The 15,085-nt window shown below is 43.6% G+C and overlaps 1 protein-coding gene across 1 annotated transcript; it reads left to right on the forward strand.

Annotated features, from left to right (window-relative positions):
* Positions 1-1,376: 1,376 nt before the first annotated feature.
* Positions 1,377-2,998, forward strand: APIP (APAF1 interacting protein). The gene is made up of 2 exons (XM_086954176.1): positions 1,377-1,413; positions 2,099-2,998. The coding sequence occupies exons 1-2, from the start codon at positions 1,377-1,379 to the stop codon at positions 2,875-2,877; spliced, it is 816 nt and encodes a 271-aa protein (XP_086810302.1). The 3' UTR covers positions 2,878-2,998.
* The last annotated feature ends 12,087 nt before the right edge of the window (positions 2,999-15,085 follow it).

The raw sequence follows: 15,085 nt of genomic DNA on the forward strand, positions 1-15,085 counted from the left end.
CCACCTGCGAGGTTAAATGTGAAACTGTGGTGTGAGTTTCCTGAAAAGATGCAACGGATTGTTCAACTGAGGAAACCCTTGTCTCGATTTGTGACCAATTGTCTGTAAGAACTTGAAGCTTGGCATTGGTTTTCTCCATGAAAGGGCGCAGTGTCCCGATTTCCTCAAGAAAAGGGCGAAATTATCTTATCTCTTCCAGCAAAAGTTCCATAGAGACGGGTGTTGATTGCTTGGGTGGCGAAGGGGGATCCTTTTTTGGTCGTTTAACAGTGTTTTTCCCTGATGCTGGCTGAGAAGAATCCATGGCTGCTTCCGAGCCAGATGAGGCAATAGAGTCTTCTAATTGAGAAAGAGCGGAAAAGACTTTAGAATTTTTCACAAAGGCCACCTTTGTAGGCGATTTAGAAGGTAGGCGCGACGTAGATTTGAGTCGTCCCATAAAAAGCAGCTGGAAAAAAACGTATACAGAACGTGCTGTTGCAGCTTGAGGAGACGGATAAAGCCACCAGGGAATGCAGGGATAGCGGAAGAGGTCTCTGAAGGGAAAAGGGAGGCACTATTGGTGACAAAGAAAAAAGTCACTTGAAGGAATGTCCAGTGCTAGATGCTAACCATGAGTTGCATGAACGAAGGGAATAAGTATGAAGGATAGCAGGCACGACTGATGAAATGAGGAAGCAGCCAGGTCAAAGGTGCATATAGGGAGAACTCGCAGATGTGTCACAGGTCACATAAGGAACACTTCTGAACCAGCTGAAGCAGAAACACACAGGCAGGGCTTCCAGGACGAAGGCATTGCATAAAAAATATCCAAGTAAAGGCGCAGCAGCGTGTAAAGAACCAGCAGGGGCAGAGAGGATCACCAAAGAGTCTGATCCTGCAAGCAAACGGTAAACAGGTATACAAAATTGCCATCCAGTTGAGGGGTGCCCAAGGGTATGCGCCAGGTATGAGGAAGAATTTCTGGAATGCTTAAAGCGACTGTTATGCAAATGCACAAATCAATAGGTAGGCGACAAGCAATTTGCCGCCTCTACATTGCTTTAAAACAATGGCAGGAAATAGTTACATCCAACAGGATGCAGCACAGCGTAAGGCGGTATAAGGACCCAGTTGAAGCCAAAAGCCGCGGGGGAAGTGCAGGAACCTACCGGCATGAAGAGCACAGCGCGCCGAAGTGTACAAAATGGCGGCCGCGCTGGGAACAAAGGCGGTACACTCACTTGAAAGGCGCCTCTTCTGAGATGCTTCAAGGGGCTCCAAACATCTCGTGAGCAGCGGAGGTCATCCGAAATCCATGCAGCCGCCAAACAGAGAAGAACAGGGAAGACGCGCTCGCCTGCACGGGAAGAGCGCACTGCGTCAGGTCGCGTAAAATGGCGGCCGCAGCAGCAGAGCGTCCTCAGATGCAGGGCAATGATTTCCGCCGTCTCCGATGGATGCAAGAGTGCCTCAGGGGTCTCAGAGCGTCGTAGAGGAGTTCCGACGGCTAGCCGTAGTCTCCAACACGGAAACCGGGGATTTTGAATAACAAGTCTCCCGTAGCTGTGGCAGAGGCTCACTCAGGCGCCGCCATTACCCACGGGCGCCAAGACACGCCCCCACAACCCACTATTCCTGACCAATAGAAACGTATACATGCCACGTATAGTTAATGTTAACCGAAATAGTTGCGATTATTATTCCCCTATAGTGCTGTAGGGTTAAAGTCTATTATACTGCATTTTAATTGAATTTCAACAAGCCTTATTCTCCTTACGAGATGCTGAAGCTCGCTGCTCCGTGAGAGCGCTTTGGATTGATTGTGTTTGTCATACTGCCTACAGAGGTTGTGTATATGTTGTGCATGATGATCAGAGTTGTGCTCTTGCCATGTAATGTTGCTGCTCTTATGCATCTATTTAAAGTGTAAAGAAATGAGAGATAGGTGCACTTGACTGATTCTAATGTAGGTGGATGGATAACATATGTGAGTGCATTCTGGCCTATGTTTGCATTGTTTTGGTATGAGGCAAAAGTTTCTATCCTTGAGAGCTGCAAAGACAGTGATTCAAGCAGTTAAAGTGCATGTAAGTTTAACCAATTACCCCCAAAGCAGGTACTGAGGAAGGAAATTGCCAGAGACACTTCACAGTTCACCCATACCTACTGCACTGTAACCAGACTGACAACGCCAACAACTGTAACCAGACTGACAACGCCAAGGACAAGACGCACCCAAGAAACCTGGTTCCAGAGCTCTGTAGGCAGTTCTACCACCTGGGCTGGGTAACGGGGACTGGAGGAGGAATCAGCATCAAACTCGGGGGTGAAATCTACATCGCCCCCTCTGGAGTTCAGAAGGAAAGGATGGAGCCCGAAGACTTGTTTGTGTGTGACATGGAAGAACGTGACCTCTGCTGTCCCCCGGAGTACAAGAACCTAAGGAAATGTCAATGCACACCACTTTTCATGAATGCATACACCATGAGAGGGGCCGGAGCCGTCATTCACACTCATTCCAAGTTTGCAGTCATGGCTACTCTCCTCTTTTCAAGAAAGGAGTTCTGTATCACTCACCAGGAAATGATCAAGGGAATCAAGAAAGGGACCACCGGAGGCTACTACAGGTATGATGACATGTTGGTGGTCCCAATTATTGAAAATACACCGGAAGAGAAAGATCTGAAGTTTCGGATGGTACAAGCAATGAACGACCATCCCGACCCTTGCGCTGTCGTAGTCCGCCGGCATGGAGTCTATGTTTGGGGAGACACTTGGGAGAAAGCCAAAATCATGTGTGAATGCTATGACTACCTTTTTGACATCGCAGTCCAGATGAAACAGCATGGACTGGATCCCGCTGAATGCCCAACTGAAGAGAAAGGGATCGAATAAAGCTTCAGAACACTCGCATGTCTGGACACTTTATTCCTGTTTTGGTGTTGGTCTTTTGGTGGAGTCAAAGATGGATGTTTCATGCCCCCTTCATTGTATGTCCTCGTAGCACATGGATTCATAAATCCTCTGCGCACTCTTGTTCTCTTACCTGTCTGTTTTTTAGACTGAAGATTTCCGTCTCCTCTAATTTTCGTCTTGATTTCTGACCCTTCTTTAGTGTCTTGCGTTAGCCTGGACTTCTTGATTTTAATAGCATTATATGTATAATACATTTATTTCTCAGGGCTTTGGGCGAACCCTCGTCATCCATTAGTCTATTAATGTATTGTTCACTTTTTACATCTGCCAATTACTGCATACAGCATGTAGTAATGGGTCAGCCCACTTGAGCTATTGGCTAACTTCTCTGTGAATGACTTTTTTCTGCCCCTCCACAAGAATTGCATACACACTAATTAGTTCCCTTCAGTGCTAGGGACTACTATGGTGATGTAGTTTTTGAGACCCAATAAAATTACTTTCAGCCAATGTTTTTTTTAAGATTGACGATTGTCCAGCAGGTGCTCCAAAAATAGTGGTTTGCAAAAACTGTGACAAAACAAGTGTTAGTAAAGCCTGACAATCAATGCCAAGGTGATTGACTTTGTCTTGGCCTGGTCTTACTGTGTGTGACCTACCTGTCATATATTTCAGGACGCATTCCATTGGATTTTGGTATCTATCTACTGATCAGGGCCGGCTCTAGGACTGTGCAGCAGTGCCACTGCACCTAGTGCCGACTTCAGTGGGTACCGTGTTTGCAAGTTTATTTTAATTTTAAACGCACCTGCTGCCGCATTCCTAGCCTCCAGCATTTCCCAGGCAGCAATAAAAATGTCAAAATAACTCTGGTGATTAATGTTCTTACTGGAGAGAGATTGGAGTTTTGTCTAGTTCAGGTTGTGACTGATTATAAAATCACAACAGGTGATTGACCGAATGTGGATCAATGTCACACACTCACCCCAGTCCAAAGATCTGGACCCAAATCCATCGTTTTTTTGCACTCCACACCACCCTGGGTTAGACAATGGCGATATGCAAATCAGCTCTGACCCTGTGCCCCATGGGAACAGTCCAGTCCGAACTACAAAAGCCATGTCCTTCCCAGAACGGAATCAAGCATCCGAGGACCGGACCGGTTTCGAGGTAACACCTCTCATCAGCCCGGCTAGCTTGACTCCAGTGGTGTGGAGTGCCTGGGACCCACGTCTGGGCATCCCCAGCGCACTTAGGGCGGAATATGCAAACACAACAGGTGATGGACCGAATGTGGATCAATGTCACACACTCACCCCAGTCCAAAGATCTGGGCCCAAATCCATCATTTTTTTGCACTCCACACCACCCTGGGTTAGACAATGGCGATATGCAAATCAGCTCTGACCCTGTGCCCCATGGGAACAGTCCAGTCCAAACTACAAAAGCCATGTCCTTCCCAGAACGGAATCAAGCATCTGAGGACTGGACCGGTTTCGAGGTAACACCTCTCATCAGCCCGGCTAGCTTGACTCCAGTGGTGTGGAGTGCCTGGGACCCACGTCTGGGCATCCCCAGGCACTTAGGGCGGAATATGCAAACACAACAGGTGATGGACCGAATGTTGATCAATGTCACACACTCACCCCAGTCCAAAGATCTGAGCCCAAATCCATCGTTTTTTTGCACTCCACACCACCCTGGGTTAGACAATGGCGATATGCAAATCAGCTCTGACCCTGTGCCCCATGGGAACAGTCCAGTCCGAACTACAAAAGCCATGTCCTTCCCAGAACGGAATCAAGCATCCGAGGACCGGACCGGTTTCGAGGTAACACCTCTCATCAGCCCGGCTAGCTTGACTCCAGTGGTGTGGAGTGACATTGATCCACATTCGGTCCAGCACCTGTTTTGTTTGTGATTATAAAATAGCACAGATGATTAATATGCCTACTGCAAAGAACAAATACCAAGCAGATCTGAAAGTGCATATAATGTAAATACTTCAGTGGGTTACTGCTTTTCTAAGAGACATCCTTTTGTTACTTGCAGTGTATAAGTTACAATCCAAATATAGAACAGTGAATTATTAGCTGTCATCAAAGAACTTCACGCACACTGCAGAGTATAGATTAGAGCATTGAGTAATGTTGCAAAAAGGGTTTGTTTGGGTGGAAATCGATTCTTATTAAAGAGATCCTTCAATAATAGTGTTCCGTTTTCAATACCGAGTTTGGGCTTCTCCAGACCAAGTATTCTTAAACTATACTGTTTAACACAGATCCATAGTCCTCTGGCTTATGTAACATTCATATATGCTGATTTACACACGTATCATTGATTGTCTCTGTGTAATGTGTGTGTGATGCAAAGTTCTCTAACACCCTACACTGCTATGAGTGATACTATATAACTCAGTAGTGGCCCGACCCCTGCCAAAGTAGCTGGGCCGGCCGGAGGAGAGAGGTGGGGAGTGGAGGTTCGGGGAACAAAAACAAAAGAATATATATTTTTTTAAACTTAACTTAAATGCAGTTGCCTGCCGCATTGTGCTCTTTCTTCTGTGCTCCGGCTCACAAAGTGCACTGCGGCTGATCCTGACACTGCATGAAAGCAGCATCAGGATTGGCCCGAGTGCTGGCAACATGCACTCCCAGGCAGACTCGGAGCCTGTGCCTGCTCTCTCCAGACTCAGCAACGCTGCTAGTGCTGGAGAGAGCTTCACTGCACATGAGGGTTTGGCTGGCCTGAGAGAGCCGGACAAACCGTCATGCGCAGTGAAGGGAGTGCACTACCAGTCCCCAACCAGCAGTGTCATCCCCCTGGACCCGCGCCCAAGACTCGTCAGAGTCCTGAGGGCGGGTCCAGGGGATTCAAATAAAAGGACAATAAAACTGGTTTAAAACCCGTTTTATAATCATTTTATTTGACAGTGGTGGTGGGAGGTAGTGCGTCTCTGTCTTATTGGAGGGGCAACTGCTGATATAACTACTGAAATACAACTGAAAGAGAGTGGTTATGGAGACTTAAGGGGCACTATTCAAAGGTGGTGGTGAGGAAATCCATGGTGGAGGTGGTCACTGCCTCCACCACAGATGGGGAGGCCGCCAACAAGCATTGTCGCACCGGGCGCCACCAGTGCCAAAACTGGCCCTGCTGTAGATGCCTCGTTCCTGTCTTATTTAGCTCCAGCTGACCCTGCCTTCCGTGATGCTGATCATCAAGGCCTTGTCCGCTCTGACAAGCTCCAGGCAGTAAGCGCAGCATCTTGCAATAATTACTACCCAAGACAATAGGGTCAAAATGCTTTTTCCTTCAACCGCCAATCGATAGTGAACTAGGAGAAAACCTTTTGCAAGAAAGGCCTTTGTGCCTTTAAATTTCAAACATCAGGGAATGCATTTAATGGCTGTTCTCATCCAAGCTGAAGCTGAACATTTGTCAACATGGGAATTATGTTTGCGAGTGAGATACATATTGAAAACCTTACAGATGAGAATTAATGGGGAAATCAAAGGGAAAAGCTGGCGAACTTAGAAATGTTCTGCAGGAAATAAAGAAGCACTCGTCTTGTGGGCCAGACATGGGTCTGAAGGACTTTCCAGACCCTGCCTCCTGCCCCCTGTGGAGTAAATAGCAGCTAGCGTATGTTCATGAACGTCTGTGTTGTTGGCGGGAAGCTTACCAGGATGAATTCACTGGGGCCGTGAAAAAGCACATGCAGCTGCTTCGTTTACTTCCAAGGGCTCTCAGCCAGCGAGGCAAAGGGACGCTGGAGTTTGGAGCAGCACCAGGAGTATCGCAATCCATGTAACCCTTTTCTCTACTTCCCCCTCTATCACTGCTCGGAGCCCATTGGCTCTTCGGAATTCACACAGCTCGTCTCACTGCTCCAGTCTTGTTTCTGCAAACTCTCCAGCTTGGCAACAACAGCCGGGAGGAACATTTTTGCCCATGACCCCATTTCCCCATGTTCTCCGAAAGGTAATAACTGGAGTGTTCTCTGAGCAGGGGGTGTGTTGGGCTACTGGTGACGGCAGGAGTTGTCTTTATGTGATATGGTGCCCTCCACTAGGCGAGCTCTGAGATAGCATCCCAATAGACATTGCGTGTGTTTCCATATGTTTTTGGGGTTGCACCCCCTTGGTCATTCCCATGTCTTCTGGATTTGCATCACCTTGGTCATAGGGTGCCTGCCCACATGTTTGACAGCCGAAGTTGCCTCATTCATATCTCATTCATATTCAGGATAATGGAACAGAACACATTTACAGTATTGTGTCTCAAAAGAGTGAGTAGTTATCCTCAGCATCGCATTGATGAAGGCTGCTCTTAAAAATGAATGATTGTCAACTTTTTGACAATAACTGGAGTTTGTTTCCATATTAAGTGCATGGCAAGTTAGAACAGTAGCAGCACTGCAAATTATTCACATCACTGGCATGATGACACAAACCCGCCCCTCCTCTGTTTAGCAGCCTTCAAGGTGCTGCCAGAACATTTCCAGAAATAAATAAGCCTCTGGTTGGCAATGAGTAGACACAGTTATTGCCAATCTGCTCAAAATTCAATTAGCTGTACTTGGAAAGAGATTCAAGAACTGTGAGTTGTGAGACTGAAGAAATGTAGTTTTCACTCGCCAGGACACGCTCTTCGGCTAGTCGGTGGAAGTTTGGGACGTATGTCCTTTCCCCTTAAAACCTCACACCACATCTTAGGATCTGGGACGGGTTTTCATGCATTGCATGTGGAAGACACTGAGACAGCATTCATGTCACTCCCATAATACAATTGGCTACAATGAAAGTACTCCTCCACGTTCTCTAGGTAAAAGGCCATAAGACCTTTGTCACCAATTGTTCTGTCAGACAAGTGTTCCCATCCAATCATACTAGGCTTAATTTACTCCTGGCTCAGCTTAAAACATTGATCCTGCCTTCCTTGAGTGCTCCATGGTTTTGCAATGATGCTAAATACACGTTCTAAAAATAATGAGGGGTTGTCCCTTATGCGATGGTTGAAAACAAGCTCAGCTAATGAAACATCACGGCCCCCTGTAGCATTTCCATATAAGTGAACCAAAGGCATTGCAACACTAGCCCACTTCCTCCAGAAAACACAATTGAGTCACTCTTGTTCACTTCAATGTATTCAAAGCCTCGGGTTCACTCCAAGACTTGTCAGGTACAGTCATTATGTATAAGGGCTTGAAATTGGTATGCCTGGCTAAATATCCTTTGACCACACCGTGCAATTAGAAAGCATGAAGAAACCTTTGACTACAATAGAGGTACTAGTGCATCTATCAAGAACTGCTGTTGGGTAAAATATGATGTGATCCACTACAAAACGTATATAATTGTTTCCATATGATTTTTGTGGTTCCAGGAATCAGTCAAAGTCCACTACAACCTATCAGAACTGCAGCCAATTCTTTGGCAGGGACTTTAAGAGGACTTAGTCTGGTCTCGTGACCTGCCAGATTCATTGACGGACAGGCAATCTATGGCTGTTCTCTCCATAATTGAACATCATGAGCCACCCAACAGAGGTAGACCCCAATAAACGGTAGGAAAGCCGACCATCGGTCTTGGAGGTCACTATAAAGAGACAACATTATCAACAGACTTCTTCACAAATCACTTGCTTCCAGGCTGTAGAATGCCCATCTGGGGCCCACCTACCTTTCCCCTGTTTCAAACCACTGAGGTCTCGAGCAGAATAATAGAATCCACTGACCCTCCTTGTTATGTGGTGTGACCAATTGTCACAATGGAAGAGGGCCCATCATTAAAAATGTATTGTCCATGACACATCTTGTTTTTAGTTCAGGGCACATTATCTCCACCATTATGTCCACCAAGACCTAAACCTTCCGTTACAATTGCATAGGTTGGCTTCGCTATCCAGAAAACTGACAATCAAATGGATACTGTTAGAAATATGAATGCAGCCTAAGATACAGAGCCTCTAATGAGGATTGGCTGCTGCCAGTGCCTCTCTCTTGGAAACCTACTCATTGTGGTTACCTTTTATAGGACCTCAGGTTCATCTATCTACCTTTCTAAGGAAACTAGGGTCTCCTCCATCCTGTCAGAGTGGTGGATCGCCAAACTGGAACACCAGATAGTTAATTTGAAGTGGAGTTGTTTGGCTTGATTGGGAAAGCAGGGGCAAATCTTTAGGTCATGGGTCCTCCGAACACTTTCCTGATGGGTCAAAATCAAACCTTTGCAAGTGGCCACCTTTCCTTAAAAGGTATTTTGTTTTTTCTCGAAGGATTATGGCTTTTTAGGTACACAAAAAAGACATTGTTTAAGCCTTGTTAATGTTAATGTTAAGAATAATTGGTAGAGCGCACGTACACCGGTTGGTTTCATGGTGCTGTAGTAGGTCTTGTCCGTTACCTGCGGAGGAGTCAGTTGTAGGCTTGTGCAAATAACCATGTTTTGAGTGACCTCATGGATTTCAGGACAGTGCATGACCGGATCTCCAAGGGGAAGGAGTGCCACAGTCTAGGGGCAAGGGCTGCGAATCTACAGCCTCTCAGACATTTCCGCTTGAACGTGGGGGTGGAAAGGAGCCAGAGGTGAGTTGATCGCAGATTGCGAGAGGGGGTGTACCTGAGTATCAGGTTGTTTATAAATATGGGATTTTGACCTTGCAAGGATTTGAAGATAAAGCAACCAGTTTTAAATGCGCAGTGTTGAGGGATGGGGAGCCAGTGCAATTTCCTCATTAGCCGTGTCGCCAGTTGCCACCTGGGTTGTTGAAGAATCAACCTGGCTGCCTGATTCTCGACTATCTGTAGCCATTTGAGCAGGTAGAGTGACATGCCTAGGTAGACAGAGTTTGCATTGTCCAGGTGCGAGAGAACAGTGGCTATTACAACCTGGGTCGAGGCTTCCTGCATGAGCAAACAGTGAATCTTCCTGTTCTTTCGCAGTTGAAAGAAGCATTTAGGGATTACCGACCCGACCTGCGTTTTAAGTGGAAGATCACTGTTTAGGGTGAGACCGAGCGTTTTTGCAGAGGAGGAAGGAATGGGTGGGCGTCCTAGCTCTGTCGGCCAGTAGTGTGGACCCCAGAACTTATTGCTGTCTCCAGTGAGGACTAGCTCCATCTTGCCAGGATTTAGCTTAAGGTGGTTGTGATCCATCCACTGTTGGATGTGCAGCATGGTAGCCTGAAATTCGGTGACTGAGCTGTGTGAGTTGTGAACCGTGAAATCCAGCTGCAGGTTGTCCGCGTAATTGAAGACAGTCACCTTTCTGTCATTGAGGGACTGAATCAGGGGAAGGATGTAGAGGTTGAACAGGTTAGGGGAGAGTGAGGAGCCTTGCGGAACACCACACGTAGTTCTACGTTTGGGGTCAGTGAAGTGGACTGAGTGAACTGCCTGAGACCGGTCCTCCAGGAACAAACTAAGCCATCTAGTTGCTATGCCCTGGATGCCAGCTTGCCTGACACGGTCTGTCAATATAGTGTGGTCGACCGTGTCAAAGGCGGCGGAGAGATCCAGTAGTACTAGTGCCTGAGGGGAACTTCTGTCAGCGTTATCACTGAGTGTGTCCAAGACAGCTAATATCACAGTTTCTGTGGAGTGTGCAGGGCGAAAGCCCGCCTGATGAGAGTCAAGGCATTTTGATTCTTCCAAGAAGTTGGACAGACTTCTTGCTACATAGGCCACTAGTACTTTCAGCAAAAATGGGAGCAAGGAGATGGGGCGGTAGTTAGGCAGATTAGTAGGGTCAGCTTCAGGTTTTTTCAGGAGAGGAACCACAATGGCTTCTTTAAATGCAGTAGGAACGTGGCCAGCCAAAAGTGAGTGATTCAGCAGGTAGAGGGGTGGGCCCGGGAATGCTGAGAGGGAGTCTTTTAGTGTGTGAGGAGGGCTACAGTCCATGGGGGCTCCTGATTTGACTTTAGCCAAGAGGTCCTGGAAGGTCTCGGTGCTGATGGTTGGGAAACAACTAAGCGAGCAGTTGTTTCTGCACGTAACAAAGAGGGTCATGGTGGCCAGCCTTGTACATATATCCTAAGACATATATTTGGTACAAATGCAACAACATCTGGGGTAATTTTCCTCTTACAAAAAAAAACTGCACGTCTTTTCTACACAGATACCCTATCTATTTACAAAACTACACCTCACATTCGTTCGCACTTCATCATCATTCTTGCTTTGTCATACAGTCATTGAATCAAGTTAACCATCAATATATCAATAAATATTTCAGTCTTCACTTTAAGGTTCATATGGGAAATAATGCACCAACTAATTTGTGTTTTTACATCAACAAACAATTATGATAAAATCAGTACCAGTTCTAGCAATGAAGATTTGCCTTTGTTGCCATTGTTCAAATCCTTTGATCGGACCTTCCGAATATTTGAACTCTGGATATCCTTCTATCAATCAATCAATCAATCAATCAGACAGGATTTGTAAAGTGCACCAATCATCCGTGAGGCTATCCAGGTGCAGACCTCTATGACATAACATCACTGGCAAAATATTTAGCAATACTAAATATTGTCCAAAAAATCAGTTTATATACTTTCTTTCCAAAGGACAAAAATATTGGATACTAAAATATAGTGAACCAAAATATCATAATTTAAAAGGTAAATATATTACATTTAAAATATTTTAAATTATATCAATTAACAATACTATATATTAAGATATACAACATAAACTTGCACCATAAAATTATTAAACAAATAATACAAACATTACTCTAAAAATTAAACCTATACAATAAAAGATAACATTAAAACTAACATAACTGTTATATTTAAATCACACAAAAAACAAATTAAACAATGTAAATAAAAAATATTAAGAATTTGGAGGAGGCTCCTTTCACTATTTCCATGCCAAACTGAGCAACAGTAGGGAGCGTGTTAAACTTTGAAGATGTCAGATTTACTATTTCCACTTGGTCATGAGCAACAGTAGGGAAAGTGTTGGACCTTGGAGGGGTCAGATTTACTATTCCCACTCCAAACCTAGCAACAGTAGGGAAAGTGGTGGTCCATGGAGGCTTCAGATTTACTATTTCCTCTCCAACCTAAGCGACAGTAGGGAACGTGGTGGATTTTGGAGGGTGCCAGATTTACTATTCCCACTGCAACCTGGACAACAGTAGGCAAACTGCTGGAATTTGAAAAGGTGAAATTTACTATTCTTACTCCTAAATAAAAAAAAAAGTAAATATAGATCGAACAACTTAAAATATAATTCAACAAATCTTTCAAAATATACACAGCTCTATTTTGATGTTGGTCAGAAAGTCTCCCAACTGCGGTCGGAGTCTTTCCGGCCGACATCTTTGGTTTCCATTTGGACCACCATATTAAGAATACAGTGGTCAGAAGTGAAACCGACTGGTCATTCCAGCTGGCTTCTGACATGCTTAGGGAGCACATCAGCCAGTCTGAACCAACACATCCCTTAAGACGGTATTCCCACCATCGGAATTATGATGTCTGTTTCCCACAGGGAATTGAAGAGCCTGTCGGAAAGCGGCCTCCAGTTTGGGGCCTGGGGGGGTGCATATGGTACCCCCTGTAAATCCCTGCACTGAGTGGCAGGCACCGTGTGCTTCCTGCCACGCAGTGCGGGGTTTAACAAAAACTCCCATTTCTCTATGGGAACTTGTGCTGGGGCCGGTTTACGGCTACAGCACAAGCTCCCATTGAGAAATGGTAGTATTCGACCGCACCATGTGCGGTTTAATTGTAGTTGCGGTGTTGGGACCGTTGACCGGATGTCGGTCGGTCTCTAGACCACAACGGTGCCCGACATCGTAATTAGGCCCTTAATGTTTTTGACATAATATAAAATTAAGTTTACAGAATTAAAATTATTTAAAGTATTTACCAATTAGCAATATAGATATTTAAAACATTTCCCACCCTACTAACCTAAAAACCCACCACCCACAAAAACAACTAAAAATAACACTAAAGAAAAATGTATATTATAAAATAATAAAAAGAAATGCTAAAATGTATTAATATAATAAAATACAAAAACATTTAGGGGCTAATTACGGTGTCGGGCACCTTTGCGGACCTCAGGTCAGCGGTTCCAACTGCATTATTTGGATGTGGAAGCATCCAAATTTCAATGTAGGCTTGTGCGGCGGGCAGAAAAGGCCCCAGCACAAGCTTCCATTGAAAAATGTTTGTTTACAAACATCCCTGCAGGGATGTGTAGGTGTGCACCAGGCCACGATTCGGAAGGCCAGGAGGGAAGGGGGGCCTGCTAGGGGCCCCCAATGTCACTTTCCAACAGTCTTTCCATGTCGGAAAGGCTGAAATGGAATGGTTATCAGAATCCGACATAATAATCCCAACAACAAAGCTGCTGTCATTAAAGGATTATAAGGTGTTTCCGACATACCGACGGGCTCCTTGAGCCCGTCAGAAAGCATTGGATGGTCTTTCAACCTGCTACCTCCAACTGCATGCATTGTAATGCATCAGTCGGATCGCAACCAATAAGCCATCGATTGTGGTCCGCCTGCCATTGTAATTGGGCCCTACATTTATTTACTATAAAAAAGTTTTAAAACAATGAAATACTTTACATAATCAATAAATAGTTACCAAATGTTATAAATTATGCATCACATAATTAATAACTAATGATTTACAGAAGTATTAATTAAATTGACAATTTAAAATGTATTTATTGAATAAACTACTTAAATACAAGTATAAAAAATAGATTTCAAAACTTTCCATCCTACAAACCTAAAAACCCAACACCTACAAAAATAAAGAAAAAATTAATTGTAAAAAAATAATATTATACAATTAGGAAATTGCTCTAAAATGTATTAGTATAATAAAATACAAACACATTAACTGCAATTAATATAAAAAATATCTAAAACAATGAAGCACTTTACATAACCAATTAACAATGAAGCACTTTACATAACCAATTACCAAATGTTGTAAATTATTTATTAAATATATTATTTGTTTAATAAATAATTTATGTTATAGTTATATTTTTATTAATATTATATATTTATCTATAAATTATTATATAATTATAAATTATATAATAATTTATAGTTTTTAATTAAATTAACAAATTAAAATGAATAAAAGAATAAACTTCGAATATACACTTATCAAATATGTATTTAAAAACTTTCCACCCTACTCCTCTAATCCTCTACGGACCCAACAACCCACCAAAGAAATAAATAAATGAAAATTATTTATAATTTTAATAAATATATTACCAAAGCAAAAATACAATGAATGCTACTAAAACCAATAACACAAAAATGTCATGAAATAATAATGTATTACACAAAAGTAATATCTTCTAACACTACAATTAAAAACAATATTATATACAATTATATTAAGGAAGATTACTCTTACCTGTTATATTCTCTCCCATGATATTCTTGGCTGCATGATATTTTTGACACAATATTTGTGCCCAATGATATTTTACAGTGATATTGTGGTTGTGCACCATTGATATACATCCCTCAGTTATTCACTATGTAAGGTATTAAAGTTATATTTCCTTTTATTTCATTTCTGTCTGTGGTATATAGATTTACATTAAGAAAATCAATATATTACTTCATCATTTTTGTATGTATATATGTAAGTGGTATGTTTATAGCCCATACCTAGCTGCCGAAGCTGTACGGGGTTAAAGGCAGGAAATCAGTCAGTGAATGATGGGAGTAGTGTTCATTAAAGAGGAGTGCCTTCAACCCTTTCCTAAATTTAAGCAGCATTGGGCGATCCTTATATATCTAGGGATGTTGTTCCAGATCCTTGGTTCATAGATGGAAAAGACCTGCTGTCTGTTTTTCTTTTTTACACTGCTTAGTCTCTAGTCTAACGGGGGACTGGTTGTGGGTGTGCTGAGACCCACAAAGATGATGAGTTTGTCTGCAAGATAAGCATGGGTGCTAGTCATGATAGCTTTGTAAATTATGCAAATGGTTTTGGAAGATGGTACAGGCAGGCAGAGGGAGCCAATAGAGTTCCAAAAATTTGGTGGTGACATAATCATATTTATTTGGCCATGGATGAGATGTGCGGTAGGATGCCCTTTATGGGGGTGTCAGTGTGGAGTCTGAGACACCATGGAGCAGGGTGTTACCATCACTCAGATGCAAAAGTAGGAGGGCTT

Source organism: Lissotriton vulgaris, chromosome 2_1 (assembly GCF_964263255.1).
Source record: "Lissotriton vulgaris chromosome 2_1, aLisVul1.2, whole genome shotgun sequence".
Classification (NCBI taxonomy): domain Eukaryota; kingdom Metazoa; phylum Chordata; class Amphibia; order Caudata; family Salamandridae; genus Lissotriton; species Lissotriton vulgaris.